Source organism: Apiospora phragmitis, assembly GCF_038363925.1.
Source record: "Apiospora phragmitis strain CBS 135458 chromosome Unknown utg000008l:1.0-3514335.0:1.0-3519231.0, whole genome shotgun sequence".
NCBI classification, from domain to species: Eukaryota; Fungi; Ascomycota; class Sordariomycetes; order Amphisphaeriales; family Apiosporaceae; genus Apiospora; species Apiospora phragmitis.
The window spans coordinates 569541-588931 of NW_027117407.1; the positions used below are offsets into that span (position 1 = coordinate 569541).

The 19391-nt window shown below is 36.8% G+C and overlaps 2 protein-coding genes across 2 annotated transcripts; both read left to right on the forward strand.

Moving 5' to 3' along the window:
* Positions 1-14540: 14540 nt before the first annotated feature.
* PG994_008592 (glutathione S-transferase) lies at positions 14541-15477 on the forward strand (the record flags this gene model as incomplete). Its single annotated transcript, XM_066860001.1, has 3 exons — positions 14541-14619; positions 14684-14730; positions 14788-15477. The coding sequence occupies 3 exons, from the start codon at positions 14541-14543 to the stop codon at positions 15475-15477; spliced, it is 816 nt and encodes a 271-aa protein (XP_066713590.1).
* Positions 15478-15836: 359 nt separating this feature from the next.
* Positions 15837-17242, forward strand: PG994_008593 (uncharacterized protein; the record flags this gene model as incomplete). Its single annotated transcript, XM_066860002.1, has 2 exons — positions 15837-15877; positions 16450-17242. The coding sequence occupies 2 exons, from the start codon at positions 15837-15839 to the stop codon at positions 17240-17242; spliced, it is 834 nt and encodes a 277-aa protein (XP_066713591.1).
* Positions 17243-19391: the final 2149 nt, after the last annotated feature.

Genomic DNA, 19391 nt, shown 5'->3' on the forward strand with positions numbered 1-19391 from the left:
TTTACCGTTTTATATATAATAGGATTATAAAATACCCTTTAAAAATAAAAAAAAACCCTTATTTATATTTATATATAAATTTAATTAAGAGTATAAATAAGCCTTAAAAAAGTATATTACGGAAAATCTCGAGAAAGGAGTTATACGACTATTTACGTTATTAACAAGCTTCCCCATCCTCTTTATCCCGAAAAAGAGCAAGGACGGGAAACCTAAGTGGCGTATGTATATCGATTACTAAAAGCTTAACGAAATTACTATTAAGAACCGGTACCTCCTACCCCTAATCGGCGATTTATAAAATAAATTATTAAACGTTAAAATCTTTATAATACTCGACCTCCTTAATATATATAACTTAATCCGAATTAAAAAAGAGAGGAATAGAAAACCGCGTTCCGGACCAAGTACGAATATTTCGAATACTAAGCTATACCATTTAGCTTAATTAATATAATAGCCAGCTTTTAATTTATAATTAACTATATTTTACGAGAATATCTCGATAAGTTTATCGTAATATATCTCGATAATATCTTTATTTACTCCGAGAACAACGAGTAATACTAAAAATACGTAAAGTTAATACTTCGAAAGCTATAAGACGCTAATTTATTAATTAATTTAAAAAAGAGCGAATTCTACCGACGATCCGTTATATTCGTAAAATATATAATATCTTTTAAAAAAATCCGAATAAAACCCTCTAAAGTTTTAGTAATTAGAGAATAGCCCACGCTTATAAGCGTTATAAAAATCAGATTCTTTTTAAGACTAGCTAATTACTACCGGATATTTATCCCCGGATTTAACAGGTTAGTAATACCTCTAACGAACCTAACGAAGAAGGACGAGCTATTCCGATAGATAGAGAAGAAAGACCAAGCCTTTTACGATATTAAAGAGCGAATCCTTAGCGAACTAGTATTTCGCGTAGCGGACCCCTTAAAACCCTTTGAGGTTAAAACCGACGCATCGGATTATGTGATCGGAAGATAACTAAGCTAACGGGACGATAACGAAAAGTCGCACCTTATCGTATTCTTCTCTAAAAAATTAAATAAACTAGAACTTAATTATTAAATATATAATAAAGAGTTAATAGCTATTATTAAAGCTTATAAAAAATAAAAATACTACTTTAATAAAATAATAAAACTAATAAAGGTTTATATCGATTATAAGAACCTTATAATATTTATTATAATTAAAGAATTAAATAAACGATAAATACGATGGTTTAAATTCTTTTTAAAATTTAACCTCATTATTACCTACCGGAAAAGTAACGAGAACGGCCGCGCCAACGTATTAAGCCGACGGCTAGATTACTAAAAAAAGTTCTACCCGAGACACGAACTATTCTAATATATAACCGGGACGGCAACCTCGTATCATCACGATAATTAAACGTTACGAGCTACGTTTAATATAATAATAATTAGGTTACTAAGTTTTAATAACTTAGCTAAACTCTAGACTTTATTAGCCACGTTAAAGACCACGATAGCCTCACTTTTTATCGAAATAAGATCCATATCTTTAAGCGGTATTATAAAGACTTTATTAAAGAGTTCCACGAATACCTTATACACGGACATTAAGGAATATTTAAAACTTAAAAGCGAATTATTAAATAATTTAATTACGAAAACCTTAAGTTAACTATAACTAAAATTATTAATAAATACGACTTATATAATAAAACTAAACCCGTAAAATACTAACCGTACGGAAAATTACAACTAATTTCACCGCTAAATAAGGCGTAAAAAACGATAGCGCTTAACTTTATAATTAAACTACCCTTATCGGAGGAACCCTTAACTAAGGCTAATTACGATAGTATCCTAATAATTACGGATAAACTCACGAAGTATACCTACTTCCTACCGTATAAAAAGTCTAGCGATACTAACGATCTAGCCTATACCTTTCTCCGTATTATTATTAATTAATACGGATTATTAGAAACGATTATTTCCGACCGAGATAAGCTATTTATAATAAAATTTTAAAAATTACTTATAGCATAACTCGGTGTTAAGTATAAATTATTTATAATTTATTACCTCTAAACGAATAAATAAACGAAAAGAATAAATTAAATATTAAAATAATACTTACGCTATTATATTAACTATAAATAAAATAACTAGGTATAATTATTATTTATAACTTAATTCGCTTATAATAACGTAAATAACGAAACTATACGTATATTACTATTCTAAGTAAATTACGAGTATAACTTAAAAGTTACTAAAAAACCCTTAAAAGGAGAGCCAGTACTAATCGCGACTATATAAGTTAAAAAACTAAAAAAAAACTCTAAATTATATTATAACAAGACCTTACCTTCCTTTAATAACGAATAAAGAGACACGCCGATTAAATAAGGTTAAAAGGATTAACCTTTAAAAAAGGAGAAAAAGTTTACCTCTTACGACGAAATATTAAAATAAAGCGGCTAAATAATAAATTAGATTTTAAAAAAATTAAACTATTTAAAATTATAAAAATCGTTTTAAAAACTAATTACCGATTATTATTACTTAAAATAATACGGATACACTTTATATTTCATATTTTATTACTCGAGCTAGCGGTTAAAAAAACCTTAATCGATATATAATTAGAAATTAAAATAAATTAATACGAGTACGAAATCGATAAAATTATTAATAAAAAAAAGAAAAGACGAAGCTTTTAATACCTAGTTTAATAAAAAGGCTACTTATTAAAAAATAATACTTAAAAGCTTAAAAAATACTTAAAAAACGCGATTAAAAAGATCCGGAAGTTTAAAAACTCGAGGAAGGCGTAAAATCTATACTTAACGAAACTAAGAGCTCCGAAAAAATATTAAAATCTAGAGGCACGAAAAACTAACCGACGTTTGAAGGAACGGGCGTAAGAACGAGGGCCTCTTTAGCCTCACGACGCTCTAGCTCGTCCAACTTCTCTACACTCTTCAGACCCCGGGTAATTACGCGAGCAACCTTGTCCTGCCATAACTTTTTCTACTTACGCGCCTAACGAATCTTCGCGTTAAGTAACTCCCGTTCCTTTTTAAAAGCGTTTAAATCCGCCTCTAGCCTTAAGTACTAGGATATAAGGGCTTGCATATCCTAAAGGGATAAACTAAAAATATCGTATTTTATAAGATTATGAGTAATGTACTCCTAATAATAAGAGGAGTCCGATTTAAATACCCGATACGTTAAGCCACAACGTTTATAGGCGGAAAAAGTAGGCATCCTTTTAATAAAACCTGACGAAATAGCGTAAATAAAAATAAGACGTTAAAACGTTTTCTTATCGCGAAAAAGTAACTTAAAATTTTTTTCGATACGATTAAATACTATAATAAATATATATTATAATAAAAGTATAAAAAGGAAAAAATTTATAATAAACCCGATATAACGAGGTAATTAAAATATTTATAATAATTAACCGTTTTAAAAAAAAATAATAAAAAAAAAGGTAATATTACGACCTAGCCTAATTATACAGCCTAAACTTATAAACTAACGATACGTAACTACGATACCCCGACTAGGCTACGATATTACTAATACCGATAAAACCGTTAATTATACTAATATAAATTCACCTATACTCCGTAACTAACCGCCGCCCCGCGTAAAGACACCACGACCGGCAATAGGCCGGATAAGTACTTAGGGAAGCGAGGCGAAACTACTTATATAAGTTACGTAACGGATCATTAAATTAAACAATAAAAAACTACGATCTTATAAACTAAACGAATTATAAAAATAAAAATATATAATTTATAATTTAAAAGAATTAATAAAAAAAGGATTAAATATATAACGATAAATATTCCTTATATATTTTATATAAATACTCTTTATTTTAATAATTAATTTAAGTATTAATTTAATTTATTAATAAAATAAATAACTTTAACGACCTTATTATAAATACCTTTAAATTTACGCACTTTAATTCTTTTCGTTTTTACGAGCTATTACCTATTATATCGATAAAAGCGGACTTTTATCGCACGTTTAAATACTCTCTTATATTACTAACATAAACCCTAGTACGTCTTACTAGGTTTCTTTTAAAACCTAGATAGCGTTCGTTACACTTATAAGCGAGCTACGTATATAAGCGAGCTGCGTACTTTTAATTAATTTTTTTATAATTAATTTTATCTTAACTTTTCTTTTTTAATAAATATAAAACTGAAAAATAAAGAAAAAGGTTTAATTTAACGCTTTAAGCGCTTTAAAATAACCCGAAATTAAGTATACGAAACGCTATAGCGATATATCATGTCTTAAAGTCGACGTTACGTAGCCGATAACGCGGAATTCGATTACGATCCGAAATCTCTATAAACTTTCGAAAGCTTTCTAATCTTAAAAAAGAATTAATTATTCGATATATTATTAATCTAAATACGCGATTATTTCTTCTCCGGTTAAGTAATATAAAAGATATAGCGAATTAATTATTTAATTTATATAACGCAAGACGCGTCGGTATTTATTAAGCCTTTAATTTTATATAACGATAATTAAAAAGTTTTTTATAAAAGTCTTAACGCGTATTACGTATAATTTATTCTCGTATAGAATATAATTAATAAATATAATATATAAAAGGAGAATATATATAATTTTAATAAGACCGGGTTTTTTATAAACTAAATCTTATCCGAAATAATTATAATTACCTTTAATTAATACGGAAAGCTTAAAATAATATAATAAAGGAACCGGGAATAAGTTATAATTATTTAAAGCGTCGAATTAAACGGTTACGCTATCCCTTTATATATTATTTTTACCGGGAAAACGCACCTCTCTTCTTAATATAAAAATAGCTTATTATTAAAGGACTAAGTAATCGTAGTTATTAAAAATAACTAAACTACGAATAAAAAAGGCGAGGACTAAGTTTAATACTTTAATTAATATACCAGGTCTCGTATAAAAGATCGTTATCGCTTCTTAGTCTTAAACGGCTACGAAAGCTATTACTCGATAACTTTCGAGCTTTATTACGAAAAGAACTCAATTATTACACTTTATATACCTTCTTATTCGTTATATAAGCTCTAGCCTCTTAATATTAACTGTTTTCGTACGTTAAAAAAGGCGTACGGGAAAGAAATTAAAGGTTTTATACGGGCGTATATTACCTATATCTCTAAAGAGGACTTCCTACCAGCGTTTTTAAAAGCGTTCTAGGCGACGTTTACCGTTTCGAATATATAAGGAGGCTTTTAAAAAATAGGACTCGTCCCGTATAATCCGGAATATATTATTTTATAATTAGATATAAAGCTACGTATTTTAATACTTTTAAAGATATTTTTTAACTTATTTATTCGTTAAGAATTAAAAACTTTAAATAATTTAATTAAAGTTTAATCTTAAACCGAATATGTTCGAAACCGTATTATATAATACTAAAATAACTTTTTAATATTTATTTTAATTATTTTAATTAAATTATAAAAGTTATAACGCAGGTTATATACCGAGTTGCTCTTTTAAAAAGTAAGAACGCGATATTTCGAAAAGAAATAAAATACTTAGCTAACGCCGCCGTACGAAAAAGAAACGACTATAAAATAAAAGATCACTTCGTATATAAGCTAGAAAAGACCTGTAGTTTTAAAGGGACGTTAATAAATAATTATAAAACGAATCGCGTCGAAGGAGTAATTATAAGAGGACGTTTAAGATACTCCTATAGCGTTATAGAATTTACGGAGAGCCCGGGCATAATACGCGTACTTATTAAAATAATATAAAAATCTCTAAAAATAATAATTATTAATATATTTAATTAATTCTAAACGTTATAATCGAATTAATTTATAACTTATAAAGCTTAATAATAAAAAGTGCGCAGCTCGCTTATATATATAGCTCGTTTATAAGATACGTTTAGGTTATCTTACAAGACTTTAGTCTAATTATTTAAACGGTCGGGAAAAAATTATCGATAACTCGATCGAATTATTAAATAATTGAAAATAAACCTTATTAATTAAATCCACGAGGTCGAATTAATTTAGCCGAACTTTTATTAAAGAGACGCAGCTAAGGCGCTACGGTATAAATAATCCGATAGATGATCTGATAGTTATTAACGCCGGTCGCGCCGGACTCGCGTAGAGTTAGTATTATCCGCGTAGTAATATCGCGGCGTATAATTAAGGACCTTAAACGTTTTAAATGCGTCTTAATAGTAATAATAGATCGAAAAGAGGTATTAGAGAAGCGATCGAATATTTAAAGAGATTAATTATTAGCTTAGTAGCCCCTGAAGGGATTCGTAAAGAGATTTTTTAAATAATTAGGGAACTTCGCGTCGAAATAACCGAGCTACGATTGTATTTCGATAATAACGATAACGCGTTAATAATTCGCGGAGAATTACGAAAAATAGTTAGAGAAGTTATTACTTAAGTTACGTAAAATTTTAAAATTATATAAATTAAATTTTAAGTTTAAGTTATATCTATATCGCATAGTAGCGAACTCGTTATTTAGTAGTTAAAAGTTATTATCCTAGTACGCCGAATACGCGAAATAATAATTAAAACCGTAAATTAATCGGATAATATTTAAAAAAAAAAAGCTAATAGATATTATATAAAGCATTAATACGGCGATTAAAAAAAGCAAGGCCGTCGCGGTAAGGAAATTATTTAATAGTAATATTATTTTTATTTTTAAAAACGAAGCGAAGAAATATATAAAGAATAATGGATAAGTTTTAAATATTTTTAAAAGTAACGCGTAACTTATTTATAAAAAGCTTATAATTATTACGAAAAAGATTTTAGTAAAGAAATTACGGGATATTAATAATAAAGCCGCGTTATTATATAATTTATACGTAAATAAATATAACTCGAAAAAGATTTCGAAATATAAGCGTAGCCTGCCGAAAAATTTTAAAGCACGTTACGTTTCTTTTATCCTATATATAAACTCCGTTTAAGCTACGAAAAACCTTTATAATAACGGCTTAATATAGGACGCGGAAATTTTTAATTACGAACCGTACGACGCCAGCCTCCGTATTTAATAATATTACCGCTATTATAATTACGGCTACGTAGCGAAGTATTTTTAGAAATAGTAACGGTACGGTTACTACTTTATAATAACATATCCTAAAGGAGACCAGGAGTACCCTTAAAAAGGACCACGAAATGAAAAACGTTATATTAATTACGGTAAAAAATATACGACGTAAGATCGTAGCTACCCCGTAGCGATTTAATAAAAAAAGCGTATAAAAGAAATTTATACTTACCGGCTACGCCAGTTCGAGGTCCGTAATACCGGTAATAGCTCGGTAAAAATAAGGCGTTTATTATTACCGGCGACGTTTTTTATTAATAATAAAAAAGGGTATATAATAATTTTTTAAAAGAGGGGCCGCTTACGGTTTAATTCGATAACGAGTAATTAAGGTAAAAAGATATGTTTATAAAACCGGCGCGGCGTTACCGCTTTTTTATTAACGTAAGATATTATTATAGTTTTATAATTATAAGCTTATAAATAATATATTAAAACATTATAATATTAAAAATAATAATAACATTTATTTTAATTAATTAAAAAAAGTACGATATATTAATATTATAAAAAATATAAATAAACCTTTATATATAAACCGCGTATTATTTAAAAATAATTAAATATCGAGTAATTTATAACGAGAATCAAGCGGTTATCTATATATATAAACGATTTAATATTATTAAATTAAAAATTAAAATAAACCCCGATTAGGTTACCGTTACGGTACCGATAGAAAATCGAGACCGTTTAATAATATAATTTATATATTCGCCGATCCAAGAAATTTCCCGGTAATAAAACCCTTTATACGATCTCGATACGGCCTTGTACCCCGGGCGACACTTATTCGTCAGAAATTTTAATATATATTATCCGTTTTAAAACATATACGGTAAAAAATCGTATAAAATAAATAATTTTTTTACTTTTACGGATTAATAAAACTTAAAACTAATTACACTATATAGAGAAATTATAAAACGACGTTATAAATAAAAAGAGTTTATAATAAACTTAATTTAAATAATATAAGGAACGATAATTTTATATAAAAAAAAACTTTAATTTAAAAGGTTTTAATTATAAAGTATAAGTTATTCGCGTCGAATTAAAAACTAATTCGTTATAAAGTAATAAAGCGAAAATAGAAGGATAGAATTAGATAATATTAAATAAAGGGTTAATACGGGCGGAAGCCAGAGTACGTTTAACCGATATTATTAAGTTAATAAGTTTAGAAAAGCTAAATTAAACTATTAATAACTTTATAAGCGATTTATAAAAGATTACTAATATAATAGCGTTAAGAAAAACCTTTTATATTAATAAAGGTACGCTTTAATAATTACCGGAAATTTAAAAAGTATAAATTATAATAAAATAATAATACCGAACTTATTTTATAATATTTTCGTAATATATTTAAAATTAATATACCGAATTAAAAACGAACTTAAAAAGAATCGTTTAAAAGGCGAAAACGAAAAGCTAACGTTACGTAGTCGCCGTTACTTTTTACGATTTTAAAATATTTTAATCGCTTAAACAATAAACCTAACTATAGAGCTAGATATTATTATAAATAGTTAATATTTTAGAATTAAAACGTTACGAAAGAGCTATTATTGAAACGCGAAGCTACGACGAGAAAGCTACGCTTTTTTTAAAGAAGTTCTTCTTTAATTTAAAAGCCGACTTTATAGATTTAAATAACGTAACGAGCTACGCCTTTAGCCTTCCCTCGGTTGAAATAGAGGTAACGGTTAAAGAGATAAAAGATATTATTAAATAAATAGGACCTTAAAAAGCTTTAAAGGAGGACCTTTTATTTACCGGCCTTTTTAAAACGTACGGGGAACCCCTTTTCCGGACGTTAGCCGGCTTAGCGACCGCGAGCTTCTAGCTTGCTTATTTCTTTAAACGTTTCCGTACGGTAAAAGTTATCGTAATCTTTAAGCTAAATAAGACGATAGCCGAAAAATAAATACTTAATAAATAAAGACTTATTTTATTATTTAATACGCTTAAGAAAGTAATAAAGATGGCTATAAACTGGCGAATTATTAATATAATTAAAAAGTGCTCGCTTTTATTTAAAGATTAAATAAGGAACTGAACGTAGCGATTTATTGAGCTTATTATTTAATTAATTACCGATGTTATTTACATAATATAAAAATAAAAAAGCGTCGCCTCCCTTTTTTAACTCGATATTAAAGGCGTTTTTAATATAGTAAATTATTAAAAATTAATCGTTATATTTTATAAAAAAGAGTTATTAGATTAAATTTATTAATAAATTGAAAACTTTATTATAAATAAATCGGTCCGCTTTTATTTTAATAATAAATCGTTAAGGAAGATTTAGCTCCGTGTTAGTATTCCGTAAAGCTCTTCGTTATTACCGATTTTCTTTATTTTTTATATCGTTATTTTATATGAGGAATTAGAAGTATATAAGCAGCTTATTATTATCGGCTTTATAAACGATACGAACCTTATTATTATAAGGTCGGACTACGTTACGAATTATTATAACTTAAAAAGAGCTTAGGAGACTTATAGCCGTTAGGTATGTACGAGAGGGATGAAGTTTGAATTTAAAAAAAGCGAACTTATTTATTTTATTTGAGCGCGAAAAGCTTATACGTTATAAGTATAATTTGGGGAGGTTATTATTTTATTAATAAATTTTACGAGATTTTTTGGCGTATAGCTTTATTAAAAATTATAATAAAAAAATTATATTTTTAAAATTAAAGCGAAAATAATAACTTAAATATTAGTTCTTATTAGGCTCGTAGTATTAACGTGGGAATATTCGGTACGAGGGCGAGAGAGCTTTATACGAAGGTAATACGTAGCGTATTTGTATACGGAGCGTCGGTTTGGTATAAAGTGGCCGATATAGAAAAGGGGTTAGTTTATAACTTTATAATAGTTTAGAACTTTTATTTCCGGACCGTAATAAGGGTATATAAGGCGACCCTTTAATATTATTTAGAGATTAAAGCGGTAGTTCCTCCTTTTAATTTTTATTTAAATATAAAAGTAGCTAGTTTCGAAATATATACGGAAATTATTAAAAAGTTATAGCTTTTATATAGCGTTTATATAAAAGCGGTAGAAATTATTAATAAAAAACGTAGCGTAAAAAGGAGGAGATAAAGGAAATTTTAAAGGGTTATTAGCGAAGCTTTTATAATTTTATAGCTAAGTAATGATTAATTGGCGTTAGTTAAATATTGGCTAGGCGGTTAAATAGTTGAATAAGCGCTTTAAAAGAAATAGGAATAAAGATGGTTTTACGCCGTTATTTCGACGCGAGGCCGTTACGAACTAGTTATAAAATCGCCGCTAAATTAAGGAGCGTGCCGTCGTTATCATGATATACTTAAATATAAAGCGTCGGTTTTAATATAAATATATACCGGAAGAATAGGATTTAAATTATTTTTATTTATTTACTAGGTTTTAAACGTTTCGACGCCGTTATATAACTATGGTAAAGGGCGGGAAATAATTAAACACTTAATTTTATATTATAAAAATTTCGAGGGAAATTAAAAATAATTAATAAAATAATTAGTACTTAATTTATTACAAACTCGCCGTAATTTAACGGCGCTTATTATAAAAAAGGATACGGCGAAATTAATCGCTAAATGGCTTTTACGGACCGGTTGACTACCGCTATATAAGCTAGTAATGGAGATCGGGGGACCACCTGAACCTAGATAATCTTTTTAAGCCCTAAAGCAAGGGTCGCTAGGCTAATAGGTGAGAACTAGTATGGTAACGTTGAGCACGTGAGGTAGATTTTATAATATTAATAGCGTGTATTTTTAGTCTAGCTTCGGCACGGTTTATTACACGAGGAACTAAGTAGATATACCGAAGGCTTTCGGCCTACGGCGTACTATTAATAATAATAATAATACGTTTAGGTTTTTAATTCTTAAGGTATAAATAAACCGAAAAAAGTCGCCGGAGGCGTCGGCGTATATAGCTTTATATTTAATTATAAAATAATAGATTCTAGATTATACGGTATAAGTCTTATTTTTTAAAAACCTCCTTAAATATTTAAAATAGTGAAAATCGCTTAAAACGTTTTTAAGAACGTTAGTAATAAGTCCTCCTTTAAGATATAAGTAATATACGCTCGTATAAAACCCTCGATTTCTTTTTCGTATAACCTTTTTAATATACGAAAATAGCCGATATGAAAAGGTTAAAACTTATATAATAAATAAGAAAATATATAAAGTATAATAATCGAGTTTTTTTTATAATAAAGCTCGAAAACTATTAAGTAATAGCTCTTATAGCCGTTAAAGATTAATAAACGATAAATACTTTTCGTATAAAACTTTATATATTTATTAAAATATTAAATATAGTTTTTACCTTTTTCGTTTATAGTTTAACCGTTTTTAATAATTACGATTATTTAGTCCTTTAATAATAACCTGTTTTTATACTAGGAAAAGAGGTACGTTTTTTTAATAAATATAATATACGAAGAGATAACGTAACCGGATAATCTAATGTTTTAAATAATTATAACTTATTCCCGGTTTTTTTACTATATTATTTTAAGCTTTTTATATTAATCGAAAGTAGTAATAATTATTTTAAACGAGATTTAATTTATAAAAAAGCCGGTTTTATTAAAATTATAAATATCCTCGTTTTAAATCTTATATTTATAAAGGGTTATATAAAAGACTTCGTATATTTAAGCTACGCGTTAGAGATTTAATTTTAAATTATTTTTAAGCGCTTAAAGCGTTAAAACTATTTACTCTTCTTTTTAAATATTAACTATAATAAGTAATAAAGGAATTAAGTTATAAAAGTTATTTATATAAAATTTAACGAAAGTAGTTAATTCGCTTATATAATTATTTCGTTTATAAACTACGTTACGTTATAAATTAAATACTCTCTTTATAATTATTAAATAAGAAATAAATTATATTTTAATATTTAAAGAAACTTTATTAATAATAGCTCGATTAAGCTTTATTAGTATAAATTTATACCTAAACTTCTTAATTATACTATAACGTAAACTATAAAATATGTGAGCAGTCGGTCAGCGTGGTAGGTCCTAGGAGGCGGGGGTTCAAAGCCTTGGGTTTCGCATCTATTTTCCAGGTCTATCTCATGTCATATATACAGGTCCTTAGTGTCTGAGCGCATACCAATTCATCCCTTCTAAACATGCGCTCACTGCATGGGGCACATAAGGCCTTCCTAAACCTTGATGTGCCTTCATCCCGCACTGAAACATGCTGTAGCGTGCTGCCACATCAGATTGGTTGCTCAAAAAATACATACAATATAGAATAAAGTGCGTCTAACAGCTATACTTATTAAATCCGGGCCCTAGAACAGCGCTTTCTCTTTTTAATGTGTATTTCCCTAGCATTCACGTAGTGGGTTCCTTGCACTCATAACTGGTGTAAGTAAGTACTTGAGGAACAGTGAGAATGGGGCGAACTGAAAACGAATTTCTACCCAGGTTCCGCAATGTCTGACTACGATATTTATCTTCGTGAACCCTACTACCAAGGGATCGGAAGGCCATGACAACTAGGAAAGGCACCAGGCTACATGGTATAGAATACCCTGTTGTGGCCGAGTCTCGGCAAACAAAACTTTCGGTCAGTTGTCCCAATCCGTATCGGCATGAGGATTTGCTTCAAATATTCCATCCTTATCCGTGGCTGGTCAGAAAGAGCGCGAGTCACCAGCGCGTAAAGTGGGTTAACAGGCTGCAGATCGTGGTTTCTATTTTTGGACACTAATGTAGTTTCCTTCTTGTACGAAGTGTTTACAGGACTTGTGACACCAGCACATCAAAAGAGGCATCAGGCCTCTGAACGCAATGCAAAGATGGATGTCTTTAAAGATCCCTCGACCTCGCATAAGTAATTAGACGAGGAAGGATTCTAAGCTATTCCTGTGCCTTCCCTCCGGAGCCGATCTTCTTATTGTGTGCGAGGCGGCGGCTGTGTTTAGGCGTAGGCAAGTATGGAATACTGTCCCTGTCTGTTTGTACACATGAAGGGTCACGAATCGATGGCTTCCATAGTATGTAAGTTAGACGACTTTGAGTCTGTAGACAATGAGAATGGGTTTGTGTTCCGTTCTTATGAACCAGGTTCAGGCTGACAACTGTTGATATTACGAGCCACAAGATCAAGATCTACCCCCTGGGAAAATGATGCTGCGAAACCCCCTTTTCATTTCGTCATGGCTATTTCAGGCAAGGCAAGAACATGCAACAGTTTGAGACCTCAAAGTAGCTCGGAAGCGATGGACACCAGGAAGTTTCCAGCATATAGCCTAATTTTAAGCCGGCAGAATACGTTTACCGGCTAACACAGGTAAAGATAGTAATAATGATAGGATCAGCCATGGATCAGTTGGGAAACATGATCTACCTACCTCTAAAGGCAGCCAGCAACGAGCGTGTCTACAGAAGCAAAAGCATGGAGAGCCTTCTTCAATCTTAGTATAAAGATCAGTTGGTATCCCGAACTTGGGTATGGTTATGCTTTAGGCATGAATAGAAATATATGGCACATACATCTTGAATCAGCTTCACGCCCATCAAATCAGCCATGCCACTCACCATGTGAGATGCAGTTCTCCTATCGTCTCGCACCCGTCTTGGCAATTTCGTCAACTTGAAGTTCCTAACACATACCTCCACAAGCAGCAGAAGACTCAAGATGGGAACCCGATCTTCCAAACATGACGTGAGATGAAGGCTAATCAGTTGCACAATAATATATAGCTATTACCGGAAGGACCATAAGAGGTGCAACATTGAAGATAGCAACTGCAACTCCCACGTTAGCGCCGCCAAGAAAACGTTGGAAAGTGCGGGTGGAATATGGACTTCTTGTTGCATAGAATGTTGTCGCGGGGGTTAGAGAGAACGGTCTTTGGCTGCACTTATATACCAGACATGTACCTCGCAATCCGAGACGCGCCAAGACAGCGCTGTTGGCTTTCTGGCCGTGGAGTCAAGACTCAAAATGGCGATAAGGTGCGACCCCGACCGACCCATGGGCGCCTGGTCAAAGAGCTGCAAAGCTTCAAATAGCAGTGGAGTGTAATAATATGAAATGTCCCAAAGAAAGCAATACTCGGTGGCTGGGCAAAGGAGACCAGCTTGCAATGTTTGGAGGCAAGCAATGACATAGCATTTGTTCTTGAGCTCCACTTGTCAACCCCGCGCCCTTCGTCAGCAAGCTGGGACTTTCTCATTATTAATTGACCCGATCAGGCCAGGCCGTTTCCATTCCCTCCATAAACTATACGACTTGTCCGTACATCGCATCAAATCAAGCCAATTGCTACACCAAGCATCAGACACGATCATCCGTACATCTATCTTCTTTGCAGCCCCGTGTTCCACTACCAAGAACCATGGCCGCCAATCAGCTTACACTCTTCGACCTCCCGAGTCAGGGCCGCTGCGCTTGCTGGTCCCTAAACCCCTGGAAAAGTGAGGGACCCCGCACTGTCAACGCCTGGGAGTTAAGTACCGAACACTGACCACGCTCGACCAGCACGAATGAACCTCAACTTCAAGGGGGTTGACTACAAGACCGAATGGGTAAGTCTGTTCTGCCTCCAGATTCTGATTGCGCTCAATCATTAACCTATTTTTCAGCTGGAATACCCGGACATTAAGCCTCGGCTTGAGAAAACAGTAGGTGCAACGAGTGCCCCTCCTACTGACGTACCCAGCAGCACTGACATGCAACCCCACTCCAGTGTCAAGCTTCCCGAGGGCAAAACCACATACACCATCCCCACCGTCATCCTGCCCGATGGCTCTTATATGGAGGACTCGCTCGCCATTGCCCACAAGCTCGAGGAGCTGTACCCGGAGCCCAAGCTGGCGGGCATCGAGACCCCCGCCTTCGACCGTCTGTCGAAGGACCTGCTGCCGGCCATCATGGGCGACCTGAAGCGCGTCTACTTTTCCCTGCTGCCGGAGCGCATCCTCAACAAGGCGAGCTACGAGTTTTGGCAGACGACGCGCGCCGAGGCCCTGGGGCTCGGCCAGCGGCCCAGCGAGCTGACCGACGCCGACCGCGACGACGCCTGGCAGCAGCTCGAGGCGAGCGGCAAGCTGAAGCAGATCACGGCCCTGCTGAACGTGAACACCGACAAGGGCGCCCTCTTCGAAGGCAAGGATCTCACCTTCGCCGACTTCGCCTGGGCCGGCTTCCTGATCTTCTGGAAGCGCATCGGCGACGCCGAGTACGAGAAGGTCCTGGAACTCACCGGCGACAAGGCCCGCCACCTCTTGTTCCTGGAGGTTATGCAGCCCTACATCAAGAGAGAATCTTTCTAATTGCCGGCTATTCGAAAATGGTAGGAAGTGGGTTTGAATTTGGGACAATAGTGCAAGTTCGTCCTGTTTGTGACGCAAGCACCCACTGAAATAGGTATTACCTGGTAGAAATCGAGAAGAGATTAAGTCAACGCTATTTCAAATTCGACACCAGTGAACATGATACTATGCAGTCGTTGAAATGTTGCCAGTCATTAACTCGGATCATAATGATTCGAGATATGTGAACTGAACCAACTCTGGATATGGGCTGTAGGCGAATGTGGCGCCACGGAGATAGGGGATAGGGGATAGAATGGAAGAAGAAAACGCGCTCTAGGCGCTGTAAATCATGGTTTATTGAGTAAGCGACAGCTATAATGGTACAAATATTTGCAAGCCAAACTCGTCAGCGAAGGACGTGAGACATGATGAAAGAAACCCTGAATATACTTGACAGGACCAATTCCAAACAATTCCGCCAGCGGCTTCCAAATGTTTCATGCGAACGTGTTAAGCCAAATATCAAAACATCGCTTCCCCCTTTCTTCCTCGGGAAATAAGCAAGCAATAATAGCGATTGATCAGAAGGGGGGAGGGGGAAAATACACAACGCTCAACTATATCATCAAGTTCTCATCAATTTCGTGTATATCATAGCAAACAAAAGAAAAACAAAAACAAAAAGAAGAAGCAATCTGTAGAGCTACCTCACATAAACGACGTTCCAGTGAATCCCGCTAACACACCAAGACCCACACTGCTGTTCCCATCGCAACGACCATCGCCGCAGTGTAAGACCGGCCGTAGGGGTGTGCGCCGCCACTGTTGGTGTCGGTGGCCATCTCGGCCCGGCTGACGGCCGGGACCGTGTTTAGTTGATTCGTGTTGGCGGGGTCATTGCCGGCTCCTTGTACTACCGGCTCGGGGGGCACGGTTGTGTCGAGGGGGGGGGGCTGCTGGTGCACCGGCATCCGGAGCTGGAGGTGCTAGGCCCGGTGCGGGAGGTGCTACGCCAGGTGCTGGGGGTGCTACACCAGGTACTGGAACAGGTGCTGGAACAGGTGCGCCTGCGACTGGTAGAGGTGCTGGTGCTCCCGGAACTCCGGCTGGTGGTGCTGGAGGTACGCCTTGGTCAGGTGGAAGGGGCGCGGGCGCGAAACCGGGGGCCGGCGGGGCACCTGGTGGTGCACCTGGTGGTGCCGGTGCTCCAGGTGCCCCCGGTGCTGGCGGTACTCCTACTGGAGGTGCAGGCGCAAAGCCCGGCGCTCCCGGAGCCCCTGGTGCTGGTGGTGCGAAGCCAGGCGGTGGAGCAGGTGCGTTCGGGTCTGGCGGGGCCCCTGGTACGCCCGGCGCAGGAGGTGCGAAACCAGGTGCCGGTGGTGCCCCTGGTGGAGGTGCAGGAGCAAAGCCGGGTGGTCCCGGTGGTGCCCCAGGGGGTCCCGGTGGTGCTCCCGGTGGTGCCCCTGGAGCTCCTGGAGGGGCACCCGGCGGAGAACCCGGCGGAGCACCCGGAGGTGGAGGACCCCCCGGGCCCCCTGGGGGTGCACCCGGAGGTGGTGGAGGCGCTTGCCTAGGCTTGATGCGGCCTGCCTTCTCCGGCTCTACGCCACCGTCACCGTCAGGGCGTGGGACCGGGTTTGCTAAGGAGGCCACGAGCAGCGAAGCAACTGTGAATGTTGTGTACTTCATGGCGAGGCTCGAAGGAAAACGAAGTGACTATATCAAAAGAAGCAGGGATGTTTGTGGTAAGGGAGTTATGGATCTGAGCGTGGCGCTAGGGTGATCCTAGTAGATGCTGGAACAGGAGACGATGTTTCAACAATGGAAGCTTGCGCGCGCGTCGCAGTCCGAAATGATCTACTTTGAAATTGTGAGGAGAGTAGTATTGATGAGCAGCAAGCTGAGAGGATGATGAGGAAGGAAATATTGAGATGGAGGGCGGGACGAGGAGGAGATGAAATAGACGACGAGATTCAGCCCAACACAGCTGGATTCCAGAACACCGGCAATATCAGGTTACATTCGACGAAATCAGCTTGACCGAGAAGCAGGTTTGCTATGATGCTATTGCGAACGAAAACGTAATCGAGAGGGCGATGTTCGCCTTGGCGAACGAGATTCCTCTTCCCCGGATTTTACTCCATGCCTGCCAATATCAAATGGGTTCGCAGGGCCCAAAGGCTGTATCTGGAGACGGGACGGCATGTTCAGCCAAGCATGACGCATCCTGGGCACCCATCAGCTATCAGAGCGTTTCATATAGCGGATTAGTTTGAACTGTAAAAACGTTGCGCCAAGCCCTACCGCATGAAAGAGGTCGGTTCGATCAGGAAACCACCAAGTAAATATGAAGTCCTATCAGGCAATGCCGACGAAGCCTGGAAGTTGCCAAGGGGGCCAGTTTCTGTCCGATCGAGGTTTTGGCCGCTTAGGGTTTCGGTAAGTCGATGAGGAATGGCATAGCCTATCACCGCCACGGGCCTCGTCTTCCGTTGTCCCATTTCCCCAGAGTCCCCACCCGTCGGCCAGGGATTAGCACGTTTGGGATAGAGTGCTCTCGCCAATATGCTCTAGAACGGCCTAGGGCCAACCTTGTTTTTACCACAAACGGCCAACGACCAACATCAGCTGCTTGTCCCCTGGGCATGTTGTTGTTCCCCCCATCCCCCCTCCCTCCTTTCCCTTGCGCCGTTTGCGGGGGTGGAACGTCATCACTGCCATGCTGATTTAATAGAGTTGAAGCTTGGATGCCGATCGACCCTAGGGTCTAGGCCCTGGGGTAGCACGTCTAGCCATCCAGATAATTGCGGAAGTCTCCCCATCGTGGGTATGTTTCATCATGTGACTGAGTGTTGTTGGCCAGCAGATGGTTTACTACCCGTCTGATCTACCGGAAGCCTCCAATCTACTAGCGTAGTACCTGGTCGGTCAACGTGGATTCCAAATAGCCCAACAGCCGAGACCCCTGGCGCCGATTGGTGCATCATGCATGGAGTTCTCGACTCGGCGAGGAGCCGGTACCAACATACCATTGCAGGAAAACTCCGTGAAGAGGGGATGCCCGGATGTCTTCCAGCGGCCGGAAGAGATCCTCGACGCGTGTCGATGATGGCGCATGCAGCCTACGGAGTGAGTGGCTCCGGGAATTCCGAAGACTGCAGGACGAGATTGAAGTGGCATAAGCTGATCAAAGTATCCTGTTGCGCAGCTGGAGATCTCCGCCCATCGCGGTCCCTTAAGCGGTAACTCGAGGCGACGAAAAAATACAATATCAGCTTGGCATCCCACCCATTCCCTCCTCAGATCTCTTGGTCGAGGTAGCGCATCTTGGCATCTATGACTGCTTGTGCGACCCCTCTCTAGGCCACCAGCCAAGAAAGCCGGTGAGAAGGCTTTTAGATGCACTGCACGGACTGGAGAGGGCCAAGGAGGCCAAGCTATTTGACGTGCCAAGTACACGCCGCAGCAACTGGGTGGCAGTGCTTCTTGGATGGACTTGAGCTTCCTCCAAGACCCCGGCGATATTGGGGGTAGTGTTGGAAAGTTATCATCTGCTCAGCAAAGGAAGAACTGGCCATTCCACTGACGCGCTAGTTCACAACTTGGTTTTGATGCCTTGCAAGCAGCGGCAGGCAAAACTACCGTCAACCCAAACGGAGGACAATGGGTGACTTCACCCTTGCTGGAACGGATGGTCCGGAACACGACTCGCAACCGATGCATGTCAATCATCAAACTCATGAGCTGGAGATGCTTGACGTGCACCCGCGGTCTTCGTGGGAAGATGTGTACCGCCAAGTTCACAGACTGCTAATTTCCTAGAGCACTCGTAAGTGATTCCTCCGAGGTTAGGTTCTACTGCTGTCAGGCTTGTTCGCCAGTGTTTGTATATGCATGGGCACGTTTGGCACCAGAGACGACCCGAACCAAAC